The following is a 19,931-nucleotide window of genomic DNA, read 5'->3' as shown; positions in this document are numbered from 1 at the left end:
AGAACTTATTTCTGGATCTCTTGGAAAACTGCACAAATACCACGAGTCAGTCCCAGACAGAATTTTGCATAGGCCCCTAAAACATGCAAACAAATCAGACAAGAAAGAAAGGCAAACTTGGGTCTTAAAAATATGATTTAAATATTAATAAAAAAAGCCAGTGAAATTGACAAACCATAAATCAAGGATGCGAGTCAATTAAAGTTAGATATGATGGACAGCTTTTATTTTCTGATATTTTAATTTAACAAAGTGCTACATTCCATTGGTACAATATGAGCAGTAGGTTTTGTTTGGAATAGAAAACCACAGTAAAGCACAAGGGACTGCTGTTAGCACTTTGTGGAAGCCATGCAGTCCAAAAAAAAAAAAAAAATCAATCTAATAGAAGGTGAACATCCAGCATGATAGACGTTTTAAAATCAGCAGCTGTACAGTGAAGGTACGTTTTTTCATGACAAGAACTGCACATCAAGCAGGCCTGTTCCTCCCATTTGAACCAAAACTTTAAACAGTGAAATTCTTTTTTGTGATGCCTACAATAAATTGTGGCTTGTGCTAGCATGAAATTCCTAACCAGGGACCCGTGAGTAACAGAAGCAAGCTACCTGCCTCGTGCCAAGCAAAGGGACCATTGCACTGTGGTTACAACTGGGCCAACGCTTTCATGATACACCCCTATTTTCAGAGGCTGATAGTCCACTGTTGCAATGTAGGGCCAGAAACAAGTGCGGTTGTTATATTTTTAAAAAAGCAGTTTAAAAAAACCCAGAAGTGATTTATTTTAATACATAAGTACAAATAAAATCAAGAAGCCTTAAGAGATGGGAAGTTTCAGCTTACATAGGGTGACCAGATGTCCTGATATTCAGGGCTTTGTCTTATAGAGGCACCTATTACCTTGCACCCCCTGTCCGGATTTTTCACACTTGCTATCTGGGCACCCTACTCCAACAGGACACGACTCCCACCCAGCCTGAATCCTGATTGTTTCAAATGGATTTGTCCAGCTACTGGTGGGAAACCCAGGTTGCTGTCTAGGAAATAATTTTAAAGTCCTCTGAAGTCTTTCCACTGTCTGTCTTTGGATCAGGCCCTAAATGGATACGCAGTTAAACGGTGCGTGCATACTGAGGGCCAGCTCCAACTCCGATGGACTTCAATGGGCATTAGTTCAGGCCCGGCCTCCTTTCCAAAGCCATTCCAAAATGATTTTTCATTGGCAGCCTAATAATGGGCCTGGCCGTCGTCTCTCCTTGTCTGTGCAGAGCGGGAGCTGGATCACAAGATCCAGGCTGCAGCTGGATTTTGTGGCATGCTCTTCATCAGAGGCGAGGCTCTCCAAGCAGTTGTCTATACCAGTGCTACTAGAATCGGCACTATGTTGCGCTGCATGCCTGCAGCCCTCCTGAGAGGATGGTTCTGCCCAGACAGGGCGTGCCTGGCAAATGACAGCCCCATTCCTAGGGGAGTCATGATGTTGAGGGGCCCCAGAACAAAAGCCTGGAGGGAAATGCCCTTTCTGTGGATGTCCCTGCATCTGCCGGACTGCGGCTTTCCCTTCAAACACTATGGAAGGCTATGCCACCTGCCTCCTCTCCAGCACCCTGCAAGGAGGGCAGATTAGCTGGAAACTCTGAGCCTCATTCAAAGCCCACGGATGTCAATGGGCATCTTTCCATCGACTTCATCTGGCTTTGGATCAGGTCCTCTTGAGCGTCACCTGACAGTTCCGCAGGCCCTCTGCTGCTTCCCATAGGCTTTTTCCACAGGACGATGCACCCTGGCCCCCAGATGGACCACAAGGCAGACACTGAACAGGACCAGGAAGTGTAGCGCATCTCAGCGAGCTTGGAATTTCCTGCTGCGGCAGCTCATGTCGCACCATAAGCAGGGGCGCTGGAACAATTTGTATAGTGGGGGGGGCCGAGAGCCATGGAACCAAACTGCAAACCCTGGATATAATGGAAACCACTTCAAGCCCGGGGGTGCTGCAGCCCCTCCCGCACCCCTAGTTCCCGCACCTAAGTGCTGTTTAACCATTGGGACGTTTGCATTTATCTGTCAGACCCGTACTTCAGACACAGCTGTTACAGCCCTGTGGTTAGCACACGCGCCTGGCACGGGCAGAGTGAATAAAATCCGTGATATTCCCGAGCTGTTCTTGGCTGTCAAACACACCATGACAGACAAGAAGAGAGACATGCAGCTGTTTCATTTAAATGCAGCTTCATCATTTCCACAGGCAGCCTTCCTTTTAATTTCTTATGAACTTAATAACAGTGGGGGGGAAAAGAGAAATGGTTGAGCGTTCAAAGTTAGCGCTTCCCAAATTACGGCTTTATTAGCACAATGAAAGGCCGGGGCGGCTCACTCGCAGGTTTTCCAATCCGGCAAGCTGACATCCCCACCTGAGGGGCCCTGGCCTCCTTTCAGGGCTTGGCTACACTCGAAACTCCAAAGCGCTCCCGCGGCAGCGCTTTGAAGTGCGAGTGTGGTCGCGGCGCCAGCGCTGGGAGAGAGCTCTCCCAGCGCTGCAGGTACTCCACCTCCACGAGGGGATTAGCTTACATCAGGAGGCTGGTTTTTCACATCCCTGAGCGAGAAAGTTGCAGCGCTGTAAAGCGCCAATGTAGCCAAGGCCACAGTGCAGCCACAGCAGCGTTATTAACATTCCTAGCACTGGGTTCCCCCACCCCCACCCTTCCTCTTTTCCTGCTCAATCAACACAGGCTAGACATCTACTGCACAGAGCCCACCCTGCTGTTACCCCTTGTGAACAATCGCTAGCAGGAGCACAATGCAGAGGCTGTCATTGCAGAAAGCCCTGCTGATTCCCAGCCTTCTGGGTCTCACTGAGCCATCCCGAGTCCTCTGATTCTCATCTGCCCCAGCAGCTCAGCTTCCCGCTACCAGCTCAGATCTGTCTTCCAGGGCATCGCCGCTGGCAAAGAGCCCAGTGAGCCCGGTTACTAACCTTGCAGCTCCTAAGTCAGATACACTCACTCCTCCAGAATGGTTCATGCCCTTAGCCCATACGTTCTTCCTGCGCCTCCCCCTTTAAGATGGATGAACAGTTTCCACAAATATCCCGCAGTTGCCTGTACAGTCTCTTACTCCCAGCCTGCTAAAAGCTGATTCCGGCTGAGACAACAGTAATTAAGCTGAGCCGGGATGAAGGTCACTCTGCTGAAGGCTTCGCTTCCACCATCAGACCTGGCCACAAGCCCTGCCACCTCCTCAAAAAGTCCAAAGGAAAAGACCTCCCCATTACCAGACGCCCCAGCTGGAGCAGGTAGTTAAGCCAGCAAAGTTCCTCATTTCGTTAATGTAGCAACATCCCAAAACCATCTCCCCTCCTCCAAGCAACTTCAGAGAGAGAGAGAAAGAAAAGAGTGGGCATTCATTTCAAGAGGAAATGCTTCTCCTAGCTAGGACTGATCCCTAGCTCTGAGGGAAAGAGGCACTAACCATTTGTTATAAGAACAAACAACCCTGGCGCTTTTAAATTTAAATAATTGCTATATGTTTCCCGTGTGGATTTAGGCAGGGTCCTTGAGATCCAGACCTCATGGACAGAGACACCTAGGAGCACCAGTGAGCGGCAGAGTAGCAAGTGGCAACAGAACAAATAGGTGATTGCTGCCAGGGGATCTGGGACTGCCTAGCAAGGCAGGAAGACCAAAGACCCAGGGGTGGAAGACAAGAGTCTATCTGGAGATGCTGAGAGGGAAAGTCTGTCCCAGAGGGGTGCTTGAAGGAAGACACTCTCCAGGGGGACCCCAACATTTTGTTGGAACTGGCTCTGGTTAGCCTTAGTCCACCTCTATTTTCTGTGTGTTCGTTGAGAAATTCCTGACTCACCGTGCAGAGTTGTCAGATTGGAAGACTCATCAATAGGCACATTTCAAATCCTGCTGGTCCCTTCTTTCACTCCCAAGGGAAACCACCGTAACATGGGAAAGAGATACTGCAAAGTACCTCGGTTTGGGTGAGCAAACTCCATTGCTTGATGTTAAACATCACATTTGTGCATGACATTCTGCAGACCACTGACCTTCCGTTTCCACTATCGCAGAGGAGGAATCCCACTTTTCTGGTTCGCACTGTATACGCTGGTTGGTACGTGAGCTGTTTCCTGCACAGTCAGCAGCCAGTCCGATTTTCAAAGCATAAGTCTCAGCTTTGCCCGCACAATCATGTGCCCGTGCAGTGTTTGATCACTATCCTCTGTGCATGCCAACGCTAGAATTTACACACTCAAATGCTACCGGCCCCCACAGGGTGGAGGGTATGGGCAGGGTGTTAGGGCAGAAGTGGGGCCTCCCTGTCTCTCTGGCTTCTGTATCATCCCCATTGGTGTAACTTACAAGGCTTTGCTATGTCGCATCTTGGCAATTAGCCAGTCCTTTTCACCTTTACAAAGAATTCAATCAGACCCTGTCTATTCTTCAAACACGTCTCTCGTACTTCTTTCAAAGATTTAAAGGGATCGAGCTAGAGAAATGAGCAGCCTCCTGACCTTACTTGACTCATCTTGTCTCCTCGACTCGTAGCAGCTTTAGTCAAGGTTCCCTCTAATAGGGGCAATTTCCAACTTGGGACTAAGGATTTTTGCAGAAATGTAATATGGCTGCAGAATGAAATAGCCATCTCACGGCACGCCAGAGCAGAGGAAATAAGGGGCATTTTTTTAAAACACAACAACAATAAATGTAATAAACATATTCTGGGTCGAAACAACCAATCAACCAACCAGCTCCGCAGCAATGCCCCTTCTTTCCTGTTCAGTTCCAAAAACGTGTTTTGCTAATTCACTGTGTTATTTTGCAATCAACTGAACATGTTGATGCTGCTCACGCTTGCTGATGAAATGACCAGTAAGGCCACTTTCCTCCAGCCTCAGCCCCCTGTGGCCGCATGGACTACAGCCTTGATTGCCTTTCCACCTATGGCCACACGCACCCCATCCTAACAACTTCCTAATCCATGGCTGCCTTCACTCCAGCCTCAGCTGCCTTTTGGCCTGTGACCACATGTTCCCAATCTGACCCCATTGCACCCACAATCACACATACTGCAGCCCTGACTACCTTTCCTATTTGGCCACATGTATCCCAGCCTTGACCTCCCCTTCCCCACTGATGGGGGCCTTTGCTATCTATAACCATACGTACCCCAGCCGTGACTGCCGAGCCATCTACAGTCACATGCACGGCAGCCTGGTGCTGGCACAACTTCTAAACGTGATCTAAATCTGGTCCAAAAAAATCTGTCAGCCACAGGTGAGGTCCTCTTCAGCGCTCAAGAGGAGGAGAGCTCCTTTCGCATGAGCCCTCAGCCTGTGCTTCGTTTGCCTTCTGTACTGTATCCCACACACCACCTGCTTTCCTGATCAATCAGATGACAGGACACAGCCACAGCATTATGCACCTTCCATGATGCAGAGGGCCACAGGTGTTTGTGACGCTTGTAAGAGTTAGTTACCAATTGTGAAAAGAGACAGACACTCGATTATTATTTCTCTAGCACCGCTAAGAGGGCAGAGCTCCGCTTGATAGGTGAACCACGCCAAACAAATAATCAGACAAGCTCCTTAAGATGAAAACTCTCTAGCCTGCTTTTTCCGTTTCTTTTGCCTGCTTGATATTCCAGCGGCACACTGAATAAAAGCTAAGAGATCATGCAAAGAGCATCTTAGCATTTGTCAATGTGCGGGCGGTGGCATTTGTTGTGCTGTTATAATGCTGGCGAAAACTACACTGAATATTTAGGCTATGAATCATGTTTTGTTGCCATTTCCATATGTTTTCCCTAAACATGGAACACGGTTAAAAGGAGGATTTTTAAAAAGGACAAGGGAAATAGGGGCAAGGAATGTACAAATGAGTCTATTATTATGTCTATAATTGGACTGTACTTGGGCATCTCCCTGTTGACAAGGGAGGCGGTTCAAGTGTGTAGTTTGTTAATTAAGCAGAACAGCTAATTTTAGCACTGACAAACTCTAGCTCTGGTAATATAACATTTACAGTTAACTAATTGGACAGAAGTCATTCTCGGTGAAGGTTTCCATCCTGAAATTAGGTGACAGCAATAATTATGATTAGTTACCATCAGCTGGAACAAAAATATTACACTGTGATCAAAACAAAGTCATCATCCATTAGTATCGGCTCCAGCTGTAACAATACGTATTCTGCATTTCAATGAGGTGCACTGTGTGAATGTGTAATCTCACTACTGTGTAAAAACAAACATCATTGCGCATTACATTTAGAATACAACATGCCTGTTTTGCCAGGATGTAAAAACCACTACACAGTGGCACGTGGTGGCTGATAGCAGTGATGCAGCACAAACGCCTTCCTTTTGCTCCCTCTTCTCCTCTAGCCCCTGAAAAAGTCATTGGAAATCACAACGGCTCCGCAGTCAGGTTCAAAATTCATCTTCAGAGCTATCAGCTAAGAGCATTACTCGATCTTGCATGCTGTTAAATTCCCTCTGCTAAGGGAAAGAAAAGAAACATGGCACAGATTCAATGACAGGGGCAAAAACTTTCAATTCCTTCACCCGCCCTCCCCCACTATAATTAATATAATCTACAGCAGTGATCCATTCCAACCCAAACACACAAAGACGCTCCACAATTAGCTTGTATTTACTTTATGAACCAGAAATGGGAACAGGAGAGTGGTCAGGCGAGCAGATCTGGGTTTTCTTTACATGTGCGGTACCTTTCTTTTATGCCTTTTGGAGCCGTTTCTCCTTCGGCGATTCATGATCTTAATGCTGTAGAGCGCTCCCAGGATAAACAGGGCTCCAGCTATACCAACCCCCACAGGAACCAGCATCCCAGACATGTATCCCGCCTACATGAAAAGGAGACAATCACAGCAATACTAAAGAGGCAAGCAATTCAAGGTGGTCCTTTTTCTACTAGCATAAGACCGCAGTATATTTCTATGCTTCATTTTACAGTATGTTCCCAAACACAGCCACCCCTGAAAAAAGTGGGAAGGGCTCAGAACTATTTATAACACCACCTCGCTCTGACATTGTGCTTTTAATCAGTAGCTCTCCAAGCGCTTTAAAGGAGCGGTAGCATTATCCCTTTTAAAATGCATGGAGCCACAACAAAATAAATGGTCCAGCCTTCAGATATACACATGTATCAGCTTCAGTTTTTGCATAAGAACATAGGAGCTGACGACTGGATCAGACCTGAGATCCTTCTACTCCAGTTCCTGATTCTAATAGTAACCAGAGCCAGCTGCCTCAGAGGAGAGTGTAGGAATGCTGCAGAAGGCAGATATAGGATAATCAGCGCCCCCGCCCCCCCCAATCAGTTTTTAGTGAAAGCAAGATAATCTGCTATATAGCCTATAGTCTCTTTGCACGACCTGGCCTATTGAGGTATTTGTACTGCGCTCAGCGCTGTGGGATCTGAAGATTAGGGACAGGCTGAATGAGTTTCAGACAACATCAACCCCCTCACGTGTTTTAAATCCCTGCCGGAGCCAAACCTCGAAAGGGTCAAGTTCCATTACAAACTCTGGGTTAAAGTCACCACGGGCTGCAACTCCACTGACATCCCTCGAGTTACCTACGTATGTCAGTGTGAATTTGCCCCTTTGTCTTTTTAAGGCTGGCTGGGGTTTAGAGTTGGAATGACTCTTCGCTCACCTCCAGCCTGTAACCAGCTGTGCTCCAATGGCTGCACAGGGACAATGAAAAACGCAGGATTTGACAAGAGTTACCACAGTTCTGTATGCTTAAGAAAGGAAATAAATGAGGCACTGGATTGCAAATGCTGTGGGCAGGTTGCGCAGTGTCATTGATACCAGGTGACTGAGTGGGGGAGAGAAAAAAGCCTATGTTGTACGTCTATAACTAATTGTGTGCCTAGACGGGCACGACAACAGTCCCATTGCATGTTGAACACTACGCCCCTGAAATGAGGTGTGCCTAAATCAGAGCACAGAAATAAAGGGGTCTGGGCTTACATGAGCTCAGGGTAGGGAACAACTGGCCACGAGCTTCAGTTCTCTTATGGAATCACGGCCATTTCTTTGCACTCCCTGGTGCGTGGTTAATTGTGCGCTGCTGTGTGCTTAAAATGCATACTTTGAAACTGTAGTCCCACTCAGCCAGGGCTAACGTCACCCTCCACCCAAAGGCCTTCTGTCCCACTTATCTGTCAGGGTTGGTCTGTGCCTGTGCGCACGCACATGCGTGTGTGTGAGGAATAGCTGTTGTACAAGGATGTCGGGGGATGTGAGTCCACACGAGCAGGGCCAATGAGAAAGGGGGAAGCCAGTACAAATCACCGGGACCCGACGGTCCGGAAGGGGGCCCGATTTCCCCCCCCCCCTCGATGGCCCTGTTTAGCCGGTCCGCCCTTGCTGGGGGGGCCCGAACCCGCTCTCGGCGGCCCTGCACATGAGTGTGTGTCCTGCAAACATATAGCTGCAGAGAATAATGGTCATCCTCCATTTTGGAAGGCAGGGTTCTGGACTGCAGAGAGCAGGACACACTGGCTTGCTGTGGGCGTTCATTGTTGGGCTAATACCCAGGGCCGGCGCAACCCATTAGGCGACCTAGGCGGTGGCCTAGGGTGCTATAATTTGGGGGGCGGCGACCGCGGCGGTATTTCGGCGGCGGGACCTTCCGCCACCTCTGTGGGGGGCAGCATTTCGGGGCGGGACCTTCCGCCACCTAGGGCGACAGAAAAGCTGGCGGCGCTCCTGCTAATACAAATAATTAGGCTGTTAAATACAAGCTCTCCATTCTGTAATAAGGAGAACACCACATCGATGGGGGCCAAACTGGCATTGGCAGGGAGTCTGCACTGCTTACGAAAGCTGGGCAAACAATGGATTTTTCAGTTTGCGGGAAATCCTGGGGAGAAAAATTGTTTCAGGTCAACCCAAAATTGAACATTTTCAAAATTTAGGACAAATCAAAAAGTCAGGAAAAAATGCTTCAACTAGAGTGTTTTGTTTTGCTTTCAAGTCTCCCCACCCTGTTTTAAAATTAAAATTGAAGGTAATTTTGAAACAAAAAGTTGCTTTGGATCAAAGGTGTCAAAACAAAACTCATGATGTTTTTCCCCAACTGAAATAAGTCACCAAAATCAACACAAATTTGCTGAATATTCTGGTCAACCTGAATTGGCTTTTTTCCACCAAGACAATGTTTTGGCTGAAAAATTTGGTCCCGGAGGAGGTCTCTGTACTAGCTTCAGACAGGCCAATGGGGAGGGAGGTGCTGTGGACATGATAACAGGGCGGCGACAGGACCTATGTTTAAACTGATCCAGTGGCCCAAGATTTCCTGCCCAGAGGGATGCTATTCCAGCCCAGCCGCTGAAATAGTGGCGGCAGAGGAGTTGTACTGCAGCCCCAGACTGTGCCCACAGATTGGGGAAAGAGGGTAAATGCCCAACTCCATCCCACTCCCACTTGGTTCCATGCACAAAGCCAAATTACTCTGTCTGTTTGTAAGGAGGGGTGAATTGCCTGCTGCATAATTTAAGTGGAGAGTACAGTGCTACTAAGGGAATGCTGTTATCACAGCTGAGGCGAGGGTGACCAGACAGCAAACGTGAAAAATCAGGACGGGGTGGGGGATAATAAGAGCCTATATAAGAAAAAGACCCAAAAATCGGGACTGTCTCTATAAAATTGGGACATCTGGTCACCTTAGCTGAGAAGCAACATGTAACTCAGCCAAGAAGAAAACCCCCGCCGTGAGAAATGCAGCGAGGATAACCTGATTTAAATTCACTATTGAGTATAAGAAAATTTGCATTGCCTGGGAGTTTATAATCTGGGAAATGGCCAGTAACCAAAAAAAAAAGAATATTTTGGAAATAACTTCTAGATTTACAAAAACACTTTTAAAAAAATGTGTGTTGTTTTACATTGTACTGTTTTAAATGAAAGTTAGCCCACATTTTTGGTGTTCCTATGGTTTGGATGCACCCAACATTTGCACGAGCAAACAGGTCTGGCATTGCACACACAGCTTAGTCAGCCAGGTCCTTACCCTTCCATATATGCACACACAAATGCAAGGGTAAGTGACCAAAATGGTTTTGACACATATAGATGGATACATGCACAATTCAGAGGCCTGCTGAAATTGGGGGCCTTTTAGTTTTGGTCCTCATTCATTTGCAATCATACACACTCAGCTGAGAGAGTCTCAAGCTAGAACAGAGGTGGGCAAACTACAGCCTGGGGGCTGCATCTGGCCCTTCAGACATTTTAATCTGGCCCTTGAGCTCCAGCCGGGGAGCGAGGTCAGGGGCTTGCCCCACTCTGCGCTGCTTCCAGAAGCAGCAGCATGTCCCCTCTCCGGCTCCTACACGTAGGGGCAGCCAGGGGGCTCCACACACTGTCCCTGCCCCAAGCGCTACCCCCGCAGCTCCCATTGGCCAGGAACCGCGGCCAATGGGAGCTGCAGAGCGGTGCCTGCGGACAGGGTGGCAAATAGGGCCACCTGGCCACGCCTCCGTGTAGGAGCCGGAGGGGGGACGTGGTGCTGCTTCTGAGAGCTGCTTGAGGAAAGCGCCGCCTGGAACCTGCACCCCTGACCCCCTCCCGTGTCCCACCCCCCTGCCCCGGTCCTGATCCCCCTTCCACCAGCTGAACCCCTCAGTCCCAGCCCGGAGCACCCTCCTACACTCCCAACCCCTCATCCTCAGCCCCACCCCAGAGCCCTCACCCCCCCCCCCGCATCCCAACCCCCTGCCTCAGTCCAGAGCCCCCTCCCACACCCTGAACTCATTTCTGGCCCCATCCCAGAGCCTGCACCCCCAGCCGGAGCCCTCACCCCCTTCCGCACCCCAACCGCCAATTTCGTGAGCATTCATGGACCTCCATACAATTTCCATACCCAGATGTGGCCCTCGGGCCAAAAAGTTTGCCCACCCCTGAGCTAGAAAAATCTGACACATGCTTTTTAACCATAATTGCTTTTCTTCCATAAACCACTAAGTGGAAAAAAGCTATTCGGCAAGCATTGCCTTTGGATTTTAATCTGGAGAATGAAAATACATACTCTCCCCTGAGAAAGAAGTTGTTAGTGAGAGCTGATTTATACATTGTCCACATCATAAACCCCTCTTAATATCATGGCTTTATCAGAGCTGTTACAGGAATGTAGCCATGTTGGTCCCAGGATATTAAAGACAAAGTGGGTGAGGGTCCAATAAAAGATATTACCTCACCCACCTTGTCTGTCTGGTACAGGAATGGCTTTTCCCATAGTAACAGCTTTATCCCTGTATCCCAAGGCCTGAGGAATGTGTTTGCTGCTTGTTTGCATTCACTGGTTATTTAATGGCACATTACTGAATGCTGCATGTGCATTCTTTGAAAATGTAGCCTCACTCAAAAGGAAAGACAGCTGCCTGCTTTAAAGTTACTGCAAAAGGAGGTTAGGAAGAATACAGTTGAGTGGCTAAGTTTCAGAGTTAATTAAGGTGCCTTAATTGTGTGACCTAATTAATACACTATGGGCACTTCTATTCCTGGAACTTTGCTGTGTGTGCAGACTGCGAGGGGAGGTTGAAACGCTTGCTGTTAGCATTAGCCCAGGCATGGTTCCCAATCCAGAAATCTGTGTTTGTTCTGTGTCAGAATCTTGATTCTCTAGCCAGCCATGACCCTAGCAAATCTGTGCTCCTTTCTAGAGCTTCCTCATGCAATTGTGTCAGGGTCCTGTAGCCAAATGCTTGCAGTATGGGCTAAATCCAGGCCCTACTCCCTCACACCCTAGCCTGTGGAGCGCTGCATGTATACTCAATGGGAAACCCTACTTCAGGGGCAGCTGTGTAGCCACTCCTCTGCCCCCAGCCCCGGGGGTGGAACCTGACTGCTCCCATGAAGGTGATGTTTGGCAGGTTCTGCACATGAATAGGGCTTGCCCTGATTCCACAGGGCTTGGAAGAGTCAATAACATAGGACCTTAAAGAGGCCACACAGGGCATCACTCTACATGTTGGCTGCAAGTGGGATAGAGCTAGCTGGGGTAAAGAACCCCCCTCATGACATTTGGAAGAGGGGGAAGACACTCCCATGATATCTAACCACCGCCCCCCAAAACCAAAGAGGAAAGGGGACATCAGTTTAGTGACCCCTTATCTGCCCATCCCCTGTGGCATTTCCACAGCCCGTGAAGGGAGGACGGAGACAGGATTGCATGGATGGCTCATTTACATGCTCCCTGCCTCCCAAAGCGGTTCCACGCAGCATTCGCGCACAACCACGGCACGCTCCCTTCGGCACAGGGCCTGAGCTGTCAGAGATCAGATGGGCTGATGGAGAACTGGGACAGGAGGCAGTAAGGGGTTCAGGAATGCAGTTCTGAGCAGAGAAGAGAAAATATTAAACCTAAATCTTACTAGGAATCTCAATAGGAAAAAGGACGCAAGAGGGTGAGTGAGTGGTTTTATTTAGCATTTTATTTTGGGGTGTTTATTTTTTTGAACTGGAACAAAGTGTTACTAGATAATATAAAGTAGCATGAAAAAAAATCAGCCCCAGTATAAGTCCCATCCCCTGGGATTCTAGATTTTAGGACTGGAAGGGCCCTCGAGAGGTCATCGAGTCCAGTCCCCTGCCCGCATGGCAGGACCAAATACTGTCTAGACCAACCCGGATAGACATTTATCTAATCTACTCTTAAATATCCCCAGCGATGGAGATTCCACAACCTCCCTAGGCAATTTATTCCAGTGTTTAACCACCCTGACAGTTAGGAACTTTTTCCTAATGTCCAACCTAGACCTCCCTTGCTGCAGTTTAAGTCCATTGCTTCTTGTTCTATCCTTAGAGGCTAAGGTGAACAAGTTTTCTCCCTCCTCCTTCTGACACCCTTTTAGATACCTGAAAACTGCTATCATGTCCCCTCTCAGTCTTCTCTTTTCCAAACTAAACGAACCCAATTCTTGCAGCCTTCCTTCATAGGTCATGTTCTCAAGACCTTTAATCATTCTTGTTGGTCTTCTCTGGACCCTCTCCAATTTCTCCACATCTTTCTTGAAATGCAGTGCCCAGAACTAGACACAATACTCCAGTTGAGGCCTAACCAGCACAGAGCAGAGCGGAAGAATGACTTCTCGTGTCTTGCTCACAACACACCTGTTAATGCATCCCAGAATCATGTTTGCTTTTTTTGCAACAGCATCACACTGTTGACTCATATTTAGCTTGTGGTCCACCTGGGGGAGGGATACTCAGTGGTTTGAGCATTGGCCTACTAAACCCAGGGTTGTGAGTTCAATCCTTGAGGGGGCCACTTAGGGATCTGGGGCAAAATCAATACTTGGTCCTGCTAGTGAAGGCAGGGGGCTGGACTTGATGACCTTTCAGGGTCCCTTCCAGTTCTAGGAGATGGGATATCTCCATTAATCTAATCTAATCACTATAACCCCTAGATCCCTTTCTGTTGTACTCCTTCCTAGACAGTCTCTTCCCATTCTGTATGTGTGAATCTGAATGTATGTCTGTGAATCTGAGGCAAATCCCGCCGTGATGCTAACCAATTTTTTTTACACTGGAACAACAGCAGTAAAGCCTGGGTGGGGGCACAGTAATGAAATATGGCACCAGCCTTGCAACAGACTCAATCGATATTATAAAGAACAGAGCAATTCCAATTTGAAATTGCAAAGCGCACAGGCGTCTGCAACAGGGAAAGGAAAAAGCTGGAGAGGGAAGTGCCAGGAGGAGAAAAAGGAAAGATATACACTCGGTGAGAAGAAAAATGACACCAAGTCAGTGCAATGTACTGGGGTAGCTTTGGCATTAGCAGGCGACACATTTGTGTGCATGCCACAGTCACTCAGGACACTCAATCTTGGTCTTTGTTTTCATCATGAAGATGGTTTTCTCCCTCCTCCCCTCCCCACTCCCATTATGAGTGTCTTGGGGTCGACTGGCTGAGTCCTAGGCTAAGATGCTTTGCTAAAAGCTCCACACTGGACCTCCTCGCTAGTACAGGCAGACAAGCACCTCAACACAGGACAGGTAGAAACTCACCTTAATCCCCTCACACACGCCATTCCAGGAAAACCGCTATCCTGATCCCTTCTCCCCCACTACATTGATGGACTCGGGTAGGTGGTGCTGGGTGGGGGTGAGTGGAACTGGTGGGACTCAGGGATCAGTGTTATTTTCTCCTTCTGATCATTGGTCCAGGCCCTGAGAGCTTTCATTCTAGTCTTGCCAAAAGGGATTCTAAGCCCTAGTGAGTCACAAAATGTGTTTTAAAGCCAGGGGCCACCTGGTTTATTCTTCTTTGGTTTCCGTTTCTTCGTTGTCACTGAAATAACATTGCAATCACTTCACAACATTACGAAATTTGTATTTCTCCCTGGGCAATGTCTGAGAAGCTGTTTGAGTCCCACCTGCAGTTGGTGGAAGAGGTCCTCCCTGAGTCCGCCGACAACTCTCTCACGCGCGCTCTCTCTCTCTGCGTGTGTCTACGTTGCAATTAGACACCCGCGTCTGGCCCGGGCCAGCTGACTCAAGCTCATATGGCTCAGGCTGTGGGGCTGTTTCATTGCTGTGTAGACATCCTGGCTCAGGCCAGAGCCTGGGCTCTGGGACCCTCTGAGGTGGGAGGGTTCCAGAGCTCTGGCTGCAGCCCAGGCCCATAAGTCTACACTGCAATAAAACAGCCCCACAGCCTGAGCCAGCTGCGGGTGTAGACCCGGTATAGACGCACCCTGACACTGTGCTGGGAGAGGGATTCACAGCGGAGGTCAGGCCGGAAGGGAGAGGGGAGGAAGGTCGGGCAGCAATCCGAAGGGCAGGGGTTTAGAACAGGCACGTGAGTGGTACCAAGGAGGGGTGCTGCACTCGGACAAGGGAACACAAACTATCATATCCTAAAAACAGTCACACTCCCCCTGTGCTTTAGAAGCGCATGTTCATGGGGGTACGTCACCCCAGTCTTCGGTAGAGCAAACAGCACTAGGCACAGGCACCCTCCCTGCCTGAGGGCAGTGCTACTCCCACAGAGCAGAGCAACTGAGAACCCTTCCCAGGCCTCCAGGGACACAGGAAGGAAAGAGGGAGAAAAAAAATGTCAGCCTTTCCAGCAGCCAGGAATGGAAAGAGAAATGCTCCCTCCCTCTCATGAACCAGGAAATGGAAGGAGAGGAAAGAGAAGCTATGCAGCCAGATCTCAGTGACCCATAGAACTCCCCCAAAATAACTTCACCGGTCTAGACTTCTTTTTTCCAAAAGTCCAAATTTAATTGTCTTTAAAATCAATCAAGGGAAATAAAGAGCTTCCTACCTTATCTTTTAGCTTTTCCATCCAGCTTCTCACTAAAATATAAGGAAGAAAAAAATATATGAATGCAGTCATAATTTGTATCTAATTAATATAACATAAGTAACAATGCTGTTTACAAATAGCCACAATAAACTTGACAGATGGAAAAGGTTTTCATTAGGTTTCATATTTTCTCAGTTATTAAGTAGACAGAATGCAGCAAATCAGCCAGAAAAGAAACTTTAACAAATTCTGCTTGATGGGAGATGAACTGGCATCGTTTTGCATGATCCGGGCCTCACTGGACTCAAGAGGGAAAAAGAAAAGAAGATAAAGATTAATGTTCCACGTTTGGTTCCCTCATCCCAGCATGTGTATAGAGTTTGCAATGGGGAAAAATCTGGTGGTGAGTGGTCGATTGTAGACAGGGCCGGCTCCAGGCACCAGCCGAGCAAGCTCGTGCTTGGGGCGGCAGATTCCAAAGGGCAGCATTCCATCTCATCCTTTTTTTTTTTGCGCTTCACGGCTTTGGCCGCCCCTGCAGGTTTTTTCTTTTTGGTTTGCTGCTCCCGCCGCCCTGTAGGGGGCAGAGGAGGGGAGCACCCTGCATCAAGCCCGGCAGGGCAGCCCACGTCCTTCCCTGCCTGCCAACCGGAGCGGCGCAGAGCTCTCCCGGCAGGTAGTGCAGCGGGAGGGTTGCGTGGCAAGCGCCCCGCTTAAGGAAGCCCCGGCCACTCCCCTTCTCTCTCTCCCCACCGCGCCCGCTGCCCAGGGTCTGCAAGGCCAGGAGTCTCCCTGCACCCACGCTCCCACCGCCCCGCAGGTATTTTTTTTATTTGTTTTTGTTTTTTTGTTTTTTCTTTCCTTTGCCGCTCCAGCAGGGTGGCCAGTTTGTTCCCCACCACTCGCCACTCCGGCCAGGGGCAGGTTTGTTTCCCGCCCCCCACGTCGCCACTCTGGCTGGCTGGTTTGTTCTCTCCCCCCCCCCCCCCCCTCCGGCAGGTTTGTTTCCCGCCCTCCCCACCTTCGCCACTCCGACTGGCCTGTTTGTTCTCTCCCCTCCTCCGGCCGGGGGCAGGTTTTTTTCCCGCCCCCCCTCTTTTGCCGCTGTGGCCTGCCGGTTTGTTCTCTCCCCCCACCGCTCCAGCCGGGGGCAGGTTTGTTTCCCGCCCCCCACCTTTGCTGCTGGTTTGTTTTCCTTCTCCCCTCCCGCCCACTTGCTGCTACAGCCGGCTGGGCATTTTTTGCTTGGGGCGGCAAAAAAGCCAGAGCCGGCCCTGATTATAGATTCTCCAGACAGTGTGGCTGTCTGCTTCTGTTGAACTCTCCCATTCAGAAGGATTCTTTTCTCTGTAAAAGAGTAAGTTTATCTTGGAGACTGAAAACTCCTTTCCCCATTAGGTTCACAGACAGCTCTTATGCCTAGGGGTGCGTTCTGGCTTGTCCAGAGTGGGTGCACTAGAATGGGAGAGCATTTCAAGGGTCTTCTTACTTCAGCTATGTGTGATCAAGGCAAGATGTTGACCTAGCATCCCCTGAGGACTGTGGTGAGAGTGAAAACAGGTCTGAGTCCCCACTGCCCACCTGCTGGCCTCTGGTGCTGGAAGGGACATACGCTACACCTTTCACTGGCTGGTTTCAGGAGCACTATTCAGCATGCTCCCTCAAGCAGTCCCTGAGGCAGAGTGCCGGCATCTGCCCTGGCGAAATCTGCTCAGGCCCTACAACTCTGCACACATCCAAAGGAGAAAGGGCACAAGATAACTAGATAATTCCCTGTTTCTACCCAATTACAGGAAGGTCATGCAGGGTTATGCAGGACTATCTGGTGCACACAGCTCTTAAAATGTGGCCCCTTAGGGAAGGGGCCTGCTCCAGTCTCCTTCCCTCTCCCCCAATGTTTCCCACTGTTGTACCCACTAGTTCAATTCTACTGATCGCAGAAATGGTGGGAGCACGAGTGGAGACCAGCTACTGGTGCATTCAGCACTGTATTACTTACCATTGCTCTGGGTAAGCCTAGAAGACATGGTGGTTAAAACACCTGTGGCCACTAGTGAACTTTCTGCACTAGACAGTCTGCTCTTGCTACCACTGAAGGCGCTGAACTAGCAGCTACGGGAATGCTGTGTGCTGGTGAGAGGACTCAAAAGACTTTGCAGACGTCTACTGCTGTGTGGCAAAGGGACATCCAAGGAGCTCTCCATGGTGCTGCACCAGCACTGGTCTGTTTGGTGACTCCTAGACGAGCTGTCCCCTTGTAGGTTCATTGCTATGGCAGCTGGATTTGTGACTTTTGTTACACTCTTTCCTAGGGAATGGAGTACATGCAGTCCCACGTGGAGCAATACACCAGTCTGGGACTTCATTAGGTCAGTCATGGGACTTTACTGGAACTGGGAGTATCCTCCCAAGGGATTTCTGGTTTAGTTACAAATGGATTGCAAGTTCATGCTATCACCAGCTGAGAGTTTCAGAGTTAAGATAACTCATGTCATACCAAAGAATTAAACCCTGCTTGGTGTCATGCACTATGGAGTTAAACATCAAGATAATCGCAAAGAACTGAAAATGATTAACAATGGGAGCACCATTTATTAATTCTACTGGCACTGCTAGATTCAGCCACAGGGCATTGAAGACAAAATGCTTAGCCTTTGGACATCTGCCATCGTTTTATATGGATGTCTCTCTCATAGGTAAGAGGCAGTGGACTAGTGAAAAACAGTTCTTTTACCAATGTACAGTGATTATGTTTTAAACAGTAGTCAAGGATCCACTTTTCACTGCGGAAGAGATTAGATCTGTTCATAATTTTGGATGGATGGGTGTTCTTTCAGGTAATATTTTCCCCAAGCTACATTAGATCCCAAATGTAATCTGACACATTTCCTTCATGGAGAGATACCTGATTTATAAAGGATACATCCCTCTAGGGCATCACTTCAAAGATTTCACTTGCACTATTAAAGAGTGCCTGTTGGCATATTAAAAGAGCGCCACTGAAAGCACTTTTACAAGACAGTCTAAGGAGGCTTAGCGCATCAAAATGTTATGGGTTATAGGCCTTGCATTAACAAAGAAAACAGATGTAACAAAACAGAGGTTAACAATGGACAAAGCTTGAAATTCACAAGTGGCCTTGTAAATAACCAGCAGGTAGTCGATAAAGAAATATTAAGGGTCATGTGTGATGACTTTGCAGCTGCAGCCTTGTTTACTAACATTTACTAGCATATGAATTCATGCTTAGTCATTTGTTAACTTCTGTTTTCTTTCATTGTTTGTGCCAGGCCTACATGGGTGGGTGAGAGGGCATAGCAATGGGGACAGGAGAGAATGGCCTTTAAATCTGTCAGATAAAAATAGGGATAGACAAACTGAGTGGGAAGAAATAAGATCCAGTCCAAACCATGTCATGATTACTAACCAAACTAAGCCATTTTTAAAGGTTTGGATCAATTTGGATAGTGCCCCTTTCATAATCAACAATACCTTCTGTTAACATAGCATCTTCCATACCTAAACAAATACAGGGTACACAATCTCACACACACACTTTGAAATGCAGCCATGGAAGAAATGTGGCAAACGACAAGTACACAGTCACACTGTTGTTTAGATCAGGAAGAGGCATATACAGGATCAAACTGAACTGTTCTAACTTATGCCAGTGGGCTGGAGCAGAAGCAAATACACTCTGTGACTTAAACGCACACCCCACACACACACAGATGCCTTCTTCTCCAGCCCCATTCATGGGTCTTCAACAGCCTTTAAGAAGTGCTTGCTTTGAATTGGATTCCCTTTTGAATATTAAGTTAAGCAAGGGAAATACGGAGAGAAAAACATAGGTTTATACTCCCTGCATTGTGCTACTACAGGTAAAACTAAAGTGTAACTTTCACTTGCATGTCAAGGAGAAATACTACTCTGTTGCCTCATGTGCCCCGCACTGGCCCTGAGAGGGTTAAAGCCAGGCAAGGAAGGCTGAGTGGCAGGCAGCCAAAGAAGGGGCTGCAGGGGAAACAGTCAATTAGGGTGGTGGCTGCAGACAATTAGGGCAGTGGCTGGACCAGCCAATCAGGGCCCAGTCGGCCCATATAAAAGAAAGCTGCAGACCAGAGGGAGTTAGTCTGCTGCAGGGAGCCCTAGGGAGAAGACTGGCTTCCTAGAGGGCTACAGAGAGACCAGCACCTGGGGAAGGGCAGGTGCTAGCAGGGACCAGAGGAGCTAGGGAGAGCTCCTGACAGGCTGCCAGGACTTACAGGGTCGAGACCCTAGGAAGAGGACAAAGGAGCGGAGGCAGGAGCATAAGGAACTGAGGCTGCAGGGAAGTGGCCCAGGGAATAGAGACAGTGAGCAGGAAGGAAGATGCAGCAGGAAGCTGCTGTTTGTAGGGTCCTTGGGCTGGGGCCTGGAGTAGTGGCCGGGCCTGGGTCCCTCCACTAGCCACTGAAGGAGTGGCCCAGCTGTGGCTGTCAAGCCGCTGTGAGGAGTGACCCTGTGACACCTCCGTATATTTCACTGAACAGAAAATGAAAGAGAAAGCAGGTGATATCTGACCGACACCATTGCATGGCGAAATTATATTTAAAAAACAAAAATATTGAAAAAAATATGGCAAATCTTCAAGT

The 19,931-nt window shown here is 48.5% G+C and overlaps 1 protein-coding gene across 2 annotated transcripts in view; it reads right to left on the bottom strand.

The window, feature by feature from the left end:
- Positions 1 to 204: 204 nt before the first annotated feature.
- Positions 205 to 19,931, bottom strand: part of ARMH4 (armadillo like helical domain containing 4) — a 114,944-nt gene continuing 95,217 nt past the window's right edge. For both annotated transcript variants that reach the window (XM_054028075.1, XM_054028076.1), the window contains exons 6-8: positions 15,316 to 15,347; positions 6,738 to 6,872; positions 205 to 6,507 (exon numbers count right to left, since the gene is read on the bottom strand). In XM_054028075.1, coding sequence (XP_053884050.1) covers positions 6,439 to 6,507; positions 6,738 to 6,872; positions 15,316 to 15,347 — 236 coding nt within the window. In that variant the 3' untranslated portion in view covers positions 205 to 6,438. The remainder of the gene's footprint in view (positions 6,508 to 6,737; positions 6,873 to 15,315; positions 15,348 to 19,931) is intronic.

Source organism: Malaclemys terrapin, chromosome 4, assembly GCF_027887155.1.
Source record: "Malaclemys terrapin pileata isolate rMalTer1 chromosome 4, rMalTer1.hap1, whole genome shotgun sequence".
Lineage (NCBI taxonomy): Eukaryota > Metazoa > Chordata > Testudines > Emydidae > Malaclemys > Malaclemys terrapin.
Note: the sequence above shows the minus strand (reverse complement) of the source record. Positions and strands in the feature narration are given on the sequence as shown.